Here is a 10,943-nt window from a genome sequence, read left to right as displayed (position 1 = left end):
CACACACACACACACACATATATATATATATATATATATATATCTTGACTACATACATTTTATTCATATAATTTATTGTATACAAGTATTGCAGGAAACGCATAGTCAAACATCTTAGCATTCATCATTTTGATGCAATTTTGTACTTTGTCATTTTTATTAGTTATTGTTTTTTTTAAAAGGCCTATATAGTTTTAATTTATTTTTATTTCAGTTTTAGTTATTTTAGTACATTAAGTTAAATAAGTACACTAAGTGAAAATTAAAAATGTTGCTTTGACAAGTAGCTGAAATAAAATATTTTAAAAAATGTTTTTTTATTTCAATTAATCAAAATATTTTCGTTTTTGTTAACTATAATAACCCTGACATTCTGTTTCATTCTGTAGTCAGATTCCACTTAATGATTCAGTTCCTTAATGATTCCATTATTGATTTGTTTAGTACTTCTGAGGAAACACTGTGAGTTGTACAATTGCCTTTCAGTTCAGTGAATAACTGTTCGGATTGATTCAGTAAGTCATTAGAATGATTCAGCTCAACAAAGCATAAGTTTAAGAATATTTTTAAACTATTCATATACAAGAATCAGCCCATTAGAGTCATTTATTCGCACACTGGCTATGCTGTTTGTTGTTATGTTTAACCAGCAAGAACTATTCCCACTTAAAAAGCTCTCAATTTCATTTTTTTTTCTTTGGAAATGGGTCTCAATTCTCATCAATATTAGTCATTAAACTAGTCAAAATTATTTCACATTTAATTTTAATAACAATGATTTTTCTTTCCTTTTACGCACATCCATGTTTTATTTTAGTGCAGAATGTATTGGAACAGTAAAAAGGTCATGTAGTGCGAACATCTTCTGCATTACAGGCTCAGACATGAGATCATTAGCATAATGATCTATGAAGATGTACATTCATAGGAGCACAATTCATAATGACATAAACCCACATTAACATAGTAGTATTTCCATGATCAAACCATTTAATTTCAATCAGCTGGTAGTGCTGCCATTAACTTGAAATGGAGCGGCTATATAGGTTTATTTAAGCTTTATGAGGTGGAGGAAACGAGAGGTGTTAGTAGGCTACAGGAGATTAGAGTTTCTTGGAAGAGTTCTGGGAGTATTTGTTGTCGGGCTGTACAGCTGGGTCACCTGGCAACCCCTCGTGAATCCTCAGAGAGAAGATTAATGTGCATATTGATGATATCAGAGTCTCATAATGGTTTAAACACTCTAAAAGCCCCCAATAAATGCAGGAAACAGCCCACCACTATGAGGTGGGCTTTCTACATTGATTTTGATTGTATATTGTTCAGAGATTTGTTCTACATAAGGACACTGTCTTTCCCAACGGGATAGTTCACCAAAAATTAAAAACATTTACATTTAGTCATTTAGCAGACACTTTTATCCTAAGCGACTTACAAATAAGGACAACAGAAGCAATAAAACCAACAAAAGAGTGCTGTAACAAGTCTCGGTTAGCCTAACGCAGTACATGTACCAAGGTTTTTTTTTGTTTTTGTTTTTTATATAAAAGGGGTCCTATTATGCTCTTTTACAGTGTAAATATTGCGTCAAAATCAAATCAATTTCAGCGCGATTTAAACCCGGATGATTGTAACCACTCTAAGTTCGTCTGCTTTAGGAAAGCTAGCGTGTCTCCGACATAGTGATAACACTCGTTGCCTTCTCTAGTGCAGCTCAACCAGGTCTCGTCCCATTCGTTGATCTTTGTGATAGCACAAATCCCGGAAAATATGTGTTGTAGTCCAAACGAGTCGTTTGTTGTAGTTTTTGAAAAGTGATTTCTGTTCAATAAAATATCTCCTTTTGAATTGGACTTTGAGCTTTGTAACTTTGCAGATCTTTTTTTATGCTCAAACAGCAACATTACAGACTAACTAAAGTTGAAAAAGTGAAAAAGCATAATAGGACCCCTTTAATAAAAAGAAAAAGTAGATAGAATAGAAGAGGGTAATTTTTTTAAATAAAAATAAAACGCGTCAAAAGAGTAGAAAAAGAATAGAGAATGTTAGTGTTAGAGGGTAATTTTATAATAAATAAAAAGAAAACAAGAAGATAGAACAGAAAAAGAATAGAGAATGCTAGTGTCAGAGGCTCTCTTTTTGTTTTTTATAAAGAAGACAAGTAGTAAGAATAGAAATAGAATAGTGAGTGCAAGCGTAGAGGGTCAACAAGTGTTTTTTTTTTGTTTTTTTTTAATTAGAATAGAGAGTGCTAGAGTTAGAGGGTCAAACGAAGATGAAAGAGATGTGTTTTTAGCCGTTTCTTGAAAATGGCTAAGGACTCGGACTGAGTTGGGCAGGTCATTCCACCAGAAGGGAACAGTTAATGTAAAAGTCCATGAAAGTGATTTGGTTATAATTTACTCACTGTTGCCTTACTCCAGCTTTTAAACCTGCATTTCATTTCTTCATTGGATAACAATGATTTTTTTTTTTGAAGAATATAGAAATATTTATGTCTGTGTGTGTGTGTGTGTGTGTGTGTGTTGTGTGTGTGTGTGTGTGTGTGTATGTGTATATATATATATATATATATATATATATATATACACACACATAATATTATACGAATACTATATTTTGTTTGATTCAATTCATTCAAATTTTTTTTTTAGTGTGCATATTTTAATTTGTTTTTAATTTGATATTATTGGTATTATATTGATATATATTGTTACATTTATAATTATTTTTGTTGTTTTTTATCATATTATTATTATTATTATTATTATTATTATCATTATTATGAATATTAATAATATCAATCAACAGCATCGATGTGGGATATTTTTGAATTGAGACAATATTGACTTTTAAACTAAATTTGATACATTTTTAAAAAAGAATGAAAGGTATTTATTTAAAAAAAAAATTTAATTTAAATGTATTAATCATCATCATCTTCATCATAAATAATAATACTAATAATAATAATAATAAATGCTGAATCAAAAATGTAATATCAACAAACTAATAATTCATTCTCTACTTTGTAAAACCTAACAATTCTATATTATACATTAAAAATACATTATTAAAAACAGTCAATAAGTATATAGGTTTATAGTTGACTAAATGATGCATATTCAAAATAAAATGTATTGCATACATGTAAAAGTATGGGTTTATGGTACTGCATAGGGTGAGTAACAAATTTAATTCTGGGTTGAACTATTCCTTGAAATCATTAGATTGTATATCAATGACCTATGAATACAATTTCTTTCAATTGCTTAGTCATCCACCACATGTCCACCAAAGAACGGCGTATTCGAGCAATAAAAGAGATGGCGCGCACCCTGCGTGTGGGAGGGCGGATCATGATTTATGTTTGGGCCATGGAGCAGAAGAGGCGCAAGTTTGAGAAGCAAGACATCTTTGTTCCCTGGAACCCCAATCCCCCTTTATCTCCCGCCTTAAGACAGCAAGGCAATGGAACCCAAAGCGTCAGCGACGGCACCGCTTCAAGCGACAAGCACAGGAAAGTGAAAAGCACATCCTCCATGGTGGACGAGGGCGACTCAATCGGCCCCAGCCAGCAGAAACAACAGAGGCTTTGGTTCTTCTCCAGATCTTTAGATTCGGTGCTGGACTTCACCAGCCTGACCGTGGCCCGTTCCTCTTCCAGCACTATACAAACCCCTGTCGATGAGACAGGTGAAAGCAGAAGCCAGCGAACTAGTAGTAGAGGTCTCATCAGGCAGATGTCCAGCCTTTTTTCATCCTCTTCCAGAACCAGTCTAGAAGAAGACGTCTTCATTTCAGATCCCAATGAACAGGTCCATAAAAACGACAACAGAAGTTCTGGGAATGGAAATGAGACTGCTCCTGTGGAGCTTGTCCATGATTGTTCCTCAGTACCACTGCCCGACTTGGTGTCCTATCAGAGGGATCAGTCAACTCTTGAAAGACACGTAGATGGTAAATCAAGCCTAAAAGAGCCCTTGCAGAGGCAGGAAAGCACAGCGTCTCTTTTGGAAAGCGATGAGTTGAAAGGACGGAGCAGCGAACAGCTGAAGGACTCTTGTCTGAGGTACTACCATGTATTCAGGGAAGGAGAACTGACACAGTTGATCCAAAACCATGTTGATGAGCTCTATGTTCTGCACACTTACTTGGACCACGCCAATTGGTGCGTGGTGGCTGAGAAGGTCCAAGTCTGGAAGGTTTAAATCTCATTTTAAATGTCTGTTTTAATTTATAACCTCTGTTTTAATGTCTTTTAAAAAGTTTTAGTTTGAGATTTTAAGTATTGGGACCAGAGAGCTAATATTAAACATTAGCTGTTCAGTATCAATGGCAATAACAAGCAAGGTATTGATGCTTTGACGAGACCAGTGTTGGTCCAAATCTTAACACTAAAGCTAGTCGTACTTTGAAATTTGCTATATTAAATTTAGCTTTAGTCTCCATTCTTTGTGATGTCTTAAGTTGAGTTGAAAATAATTGACTTAACTTGCACTGATTTTAATGGTGTATCACTGTTAACCGTCTTAAGCAATGCCTGCCTGAAACAAAGCATAGCACATCATTTTTTTGAACCAAACGATGTGAGCACATAACTAGCGTTTTCTTATTGGACACTCTTCAGGAGTTTGTCTGTGCTGGTGTTGTGTGGTTCGTATTAGCCTTTGTGTTATGGTCTGAAGCTTTTAAACAAGATTTGAACTAGTCGACTGCTTGTTAATCGATTGCACATGATGAATTCCCATCTTGAAAACTTGAAGAACTGAAACATATTTGTGCTGGTGTTGTAAATTGTGTATGTTTGTATTGGTGTAATTTGGCCAATTTCAGAATGTCACAACAAAGGTCTTTAATTTTCCTTTAAACTTGAACCATTTTTATGTGTATTTTTGACTTAAATATAATAAAATCACTATATTTAGTTTTATCTGACCCATTGGTGCAAATTCATGTCTTTATAGTGAAAAACGTAAAATTTCCCAGTTACTTTAAATAAGTTCTTCTTAAATAATAAGCCAAAAAAAAGTAATATTGACACTGTTAATTAATTCTCTACTTTATGAGACACAATTTATATATTATATTATATATGTACTTTGTAAAACATAGTTTCTAAGAAAATGTATTATTAAGAATTATTTAAATTACTTTTTAGCATTAATAAATAGTATAATAAAAGCAGTTCTTATCTGATCTACTGGGCTCAAATTCATGTATTTTTTTGGTGAAGATGTTAAATATTAATTTAGTATACTACTACTACTACTAATAATAATATAATAACAAATGAGCCAAACTGTAATTTTAACAGGCATGTTTTTTTTCTTTCTAAAACCCAACTATTTATAAATAATAATAATAAAAACATTATTAAATAAGAAAGAATTGAAAGGATCACTTGAATAAATATGGCATTTTTATTCATAAAATCTATTGCTTAAAAATGCTATGGCACAGAAAAATGTTCATATGGTCCTTCTCAGCACCCAACAATCTTAGATTGTTTAGCACCTGCTGTCCATTTTCATCCTTGAGTTAAAGTCCATGTTCTCTCCAAACCTAAACGCAGAAAGGGGAACCATTAAAAGCATATAATCCTCTGAAAGTGCAATACTGCTGTTTACATTTGTGATAAAGAGGACAGAAAGCAGTACTATGAAAGCAAAATCTGCTTCTTAATAACATCAATGTATGTAATGTAACATGTAACAAATCAGTTAATTTTAACCTTCAATATTATAGTAATGTAGTACCAAATGACTCTCATGTATATTTTACAACATTAGTTGAGAGATTTTGTTTTCCTTGAGAAAATTTGGAAAGTACTGTACCTGATATATCAAAAATAATCTATATTGAATTGAATCGAATCGAATTGGTAATCAAATTGGATCGAAAGCTTGTGAATGAGAATATAATCGAATCATGAAATTTGTGTCAAAACCCAGCTCTAATATATATATATATGTATATATATATATATATATATAAATATATAAATATATAAAAAGCAGGGATGGATTAACAGCACTAGACCAGAGGGGGGCCCTAGCCGAAATCCCGTTTCTCCCGGAACACGATTTCAACAGTGGCCCCTCCGATTTTTGAGTCAAATTTATTTTGAATGCAGCATCCTAAAAACAAAAACAAAAGAATAGCAGAATAACATTTTTTATATTTGATACGATCACACCGGTGTGATTAGATCGTTCAGTGTGGCACGTGACCAGCTGCCAAATTCAAATCTGCGTTTGTGCTTTGGCTGGCGCTGAACCAGAGACAGACGCGTTTTTACAGCGCTGTGCTTTATAACCAATCACACACGATTCTGTTGAGCTTATGATTGCAATGGCCAATCAGAGGCATTCAGATGAGTCATCGCTGAAACACTGGAGTTTATTTCAGTGCACGTGCTCGCTGACTGAATTCTGCTTTCTGGCGAATTCTCTCTTCAGAAACAAAAAAAAGTGCAGATGTGCATACGATGTAAGCAAGATACTCATTTTGCAGTGTAAACAGCTTCAGTGATTTTTAATGGGAGTTTTGGAGAGTGCTTGAACTCTGGCTAGACTGAAGTCAGTGATAATGTTCTTTGATAATGTAAATATTCTTTGCTATCTTTCTGTACAATGAAAGTGCTATAATTAGTAACTTACAATGTTTTATTAAATTCACGTTAAATATAAATTCAGTCGTATTAAGAATATTTTATGACATGACACACTCATATCTGGTGCAAGTAAAAAGACAGGTTTTATGCGTTGTTAATAGATTACACTATACTTGTCCATCGCCCATTATAGATCAACTAACATGATCTATAAAGGTGCAAAATGCATTTATTTATACATATTTGAGAATCAAGATATTTCATGATATAGATAACACGTTTGGGAGTATTTCGAATAAAAAAGGAACTCAGTTTCAACGGAGGGGGGCCTTTGATCGGTCTGTGCCCAGGGCACCGCTGCGTCATAATACGTCCCTGATAAAAAGGGATCATAGCAAAACAATTGTCAGTAAAATAAATAATGAATAATAAAATAAAAATACCTAATAAATAAAAATAACATGAATAAATATATAGATTAAAATGGTACAAGACACCCAGTAATATCCATGTTCAATTCATGCAGATCCATGAAATACCATGTTACTTTCATTATGAATTCTGTGAGCTCACCTTTGACGCAGCTCTGTGAATTATTGAGTGCCTGCGTGCCAGTTGATCAATATTTCTGGAACAGCCTCCTCCAATGACAGTAGCCACATGAATGCCCTTTTTAATGACTGTCTGAAGTACATAAATATCCCTCCAGTAAAGTCCTATGTTGGGTAAAACGCAGAAAGACATTGAAGGGTCAATTACATAAAATACTGCTTTGATTTTACGAAATATGATGTGCGTAATAGAGTGAAAGGATTCACCTTCATCTGTGAGACGAAGTCTTCCAAGTTCATCCTCCCAGTGTGGATCCACTCCAGAATCATACAGCACCAGATCCGGCCAGAATCTCTCCAGTAACCAAGGGAGGTGTTCCTGGACTATACAGGAAATGGCTTAATGCATTTTACCATAGTACCACACCTAGGCTTATTTAAAGGAGTAGTTCACCCAAAAACTAACATTTTCTTCAAATGTACTCACCCTCAGGCCATCCAAGATGTAGATGAGTTTGTTTCTTCTTCGGAAGAAATTTGGGGAAATTCAGCATGACATCACTTGCTCACCAATGGATCCTCTGCAGTGAATGGGTGCCGTCAGAATGAGTGTCTAAACAGCTGATAAAAACATCAGAATAAACCACAAGTAATCCACACGACTCCAGTCCATCAATTAACATCTTATGACGTGAAAAGCTGCGTGTTTATAAGAAACAAATCCATCATCAAGACGTTTTTTACTTCAAACCATAACTTCTGGTTAAAATACAATACAATGAAATACAATAAATGTCCTCATAATATCGTCCGTAATATTGCTTTTTCAGTGAAAAATTATCGGAATCAGGAGAGAAATATGCACAATAAACACTGTTTATAAGCGAAAACAGTTCAAAGCAATTTTAAACAAATACGTCAATGGATATTGATGTGAGAGGACAACAGGAGATGGACTTTTTCACTGGAGGAAGTGTTATTATGGATTATATGCTAATTTGTTAGGCCAGAGGGTTTAAAGTTACAATGCCCTAATGATGAATTTGTGTTTTACAAACAAGATGTTAATTGATGGATTGGAGTCGTGTGGATTACTGTGATGTTTTTATCAGCTGTTTGGTCTCTCATTCTGACGGCACCCATTCACTGCAGAGGATCCTTTGGTGAGCAAGTGATGTAATGCTAAATTTCTCCAGATCTGTTCTGATGAAGAAACAAACTCATCTACATCTTGGATGGCCTGAGGGTGAGTCAAATTTCAGCAAATTTTCATTTTGTATGAACTATTCCTTTAATAGAGATTTATTGAAATTATTTACATTTATTTAAAAGTCAAAAAGTGATCTGCTTATGGTTTCATGTAGGTGTAAAATTAGGGAGTGTAAAATGAAAATACCTTTGAAAAGATACTCTTTGTCTTCAGTGCCGTCTTCCAAACTGACATCTATGTCACTCTGCTGCTTTCGCACAGGAAAATTTTTCCCACAATGCACGAGAAGGTGAAAACATCGGGTTTGTCCTTAAATATGAATGCTGTGCCATCACCCTAGTGAACAGAGGAAAGAAAAACATTATTATTTGTATCATTAATATTAGATATAATTCAGGAAAGCAACAGCATTTTGGTCAGTACAACAGTTTCTTTTTTCAGTTTCAAATGTTAATGATTCATCCACTATTATTAAATATTTCTTCCTCAAAAATAAAACCAAAGAGTTAAAGGTTGACCCATGGAAGTCATGTACCTGATGTACATCCAGATCCACAATGAGAATCTTCCTCCTGGGTGTGGACTCACCCATCAGGTGTTTGGCAACCACAGCCAGGTCATTGAGCAGACAGAAGAAGCCTGAGCCGTAGCTGGGGAAGGCATGATGGGTCCCTCCAGCTGTACTGCATGCCAGCCCCCTCTGCATGGCGATCTCTCCTGCCAGCACGGTGGCGCCTGGACCACATCTCACACGAGAGAAATACATTGCATGACAATATACTGTAGTTTTACAAACATTCATAGCTGCGTATGTGCAATATGCAAACAAAAAAGAAATTATGTATATGAAAATCAAGCCTTTTCCATTGTGACATAATTTTCATAACAAATAAGGTCTGTAGTGTAATGCAAAAAAATAAAATAAATAAAATAGACAAAAAATATCGTATTATTTAAGTTCAAAATAAAGTATAATTGTAAATGTATCTCATGGTAATATTTATTGTAATTAATTTCAATTTAAGCTTGTTTTAATAAGAAAAGTGTTGTAATGAGTATTAAACAATGACTGAATATCAGTGTTGTTATTGTTAACTAAAACTACATAATTTTCGGTAACAGAATTTTAAACAAAAATTAGAAATATATATACATATTTAAAACAAAATCTATAAAATGACAGGCACACAGCAAAAAATTAACAAACTAAAATTAAATGAAAAAATAATTTTGTTAAATTTAGTAGCTTATTTAAAATATGAATAAATACTGTAATAGCATATGAATAATACTAAACAACACTATATAAATTAAGAAATGTCCAAATTAGGCTTCATTTTTATTATGCAATTTTATTTTTCTACATTTTTTATTTTGATTTTAGAGTAAAATATGACCCAGACGACTCACTTCACATCTTTGACTTTAAGCACATACTAAATGACATACCTGTTTCATATCTACAGCGTTGTACTAGACCAGAACTCCACAGGAATCCGGTTCGCCTCTGATCTTTCTCACTAATTTTACCACTGATAAAGTTGGACAGGCACTCCTCAGTATGCACACATTTCAGAAGCTCTGTGGAGGCAATCTTAGGGGCCCACACCTATAAGACAGTGACATTTAAAGTATATTAATCTTGGATTTGTTCAAATGTGTGAGTTAATATAAGTTCCAGATTCACTAATCATGTCCAACCTGTTTATCTGTTATGACCCGGTCTCTGAGCAGACTCTCCAGGACTTTGGGGAACTTTCCCATGGGGAACCTGTGGTTTTCAGGGAGGTCACATATGTACTTGACATGATGAACTATAGGCTCTTGATTCAAGGCAAGTATGTGAAGAAGAAAACAAATAGATGCAAATGAGTGAGAGCAGTTCACTGCTCTCATATGAACTGTTAGTAAATGTCATGTCTGTACTAGTTTTACACTCTAGGGGGTTTAATGTGATACTGAGGACATATTACATGTTCAGTGTTAAAAGACCTCCTCCATGTCCCATGCATTGGTTTCGTTTCAGAAATGTTTCCTTTTGGACCACAAGTTTGCATTTAATAGCTGCTCTATAGATACATTGGTAACACTTTACTTGAAGGGGTGTGCATAAGACTGACATGACACCTTCATAATCATGACATGACACATGTCATGAATATGAAGGAGGTTTTATGCATGTTTATGACAACTGTCATTAAGTGTCATTCGCTCAGTTATGTCATTTTTAATGCAAATATGACATTATTTGACCTAACCCTACCCTTACCCCTAACCATAGCCCATAACAAAGACATCTCAAACAATGTCATCTTTGCATTAAAAATTACATAACTGAGCGAATGACACTTAATGACAGTTGTCATAAACATGCATAAAAAACCTTCATATTCATGACATGTGTCATGTCATGATTATGTAGGTGTCATGTCATGATTATAAAGGTGTCATGTCAGTCTTATGCACACCCCTTCAAGTAAAGTGTAACCGATACATTTTTTAAATAATAAATGAAACATTGCTGCCTTACAATCTATTTATTATACGTAACAACAGCTTGTTTACA

General features: G+C 34.0%; 1 protein-coding gene and 1 pseudogene across 1 annotated transcript in view; one reads left to right on the top strand and one right to left on the bottom strand.

The window, feature by feature from the left end:
* The window catches only part of LOC107683110 (probable tRNA methyltransferase 9-like protein), a 15,745-nt gene extending 10,723 nt beyond the window's left edge, over positions 1 to 5,022 (top strand). The window contains exon 4 of the mRNA XM_016479197.1: positions 3,277 to 5,022. Coding sequence (XP_016334683.1) covers positions 3,277 to 4,211 — 935 coding nt within the window. The 3' untranslated portion in view covers positions 4,212 to 5,022. The remainder of the gene's footprint in view (positions 1 to 3,276) is intronic.
* A 462-nt stretch (positions 5,023 to 5,484) lies between these two features.
* On the bottom strand, positions 5,485 to 10,273 carry LOC107683417 (uncharacterized protein SYNPCC7002_A1628-like; annotated as a pseudogene).
* Positions 10,274 to 10,943: the final 670 nt, after the last annotated feature.

The sequence above is a fragment of the Sinocyclocheilus anshuiensis genome, unplaced genomic scaffold, assembly GCF_001515605.1.
Source record: "Sinocyclocheilus anshuiensis isolate Anshui unplaced genomic scaffold, SAMN03320099.WGS_v1.1 scaffold1170, whole genome shotgun sequence".
In the NCBI taxonomy this organism is placed as follows: Eukaryota; Metazoa; Chordata; class Actinopteri; order Cypriniformes; family Cyprinidae; genus Sinocyclocheilus; species Sinocyclocheilus anshuiensis.
This window is presented reverse-complemented; position numbering and strand designations above follow the sequence as displayed.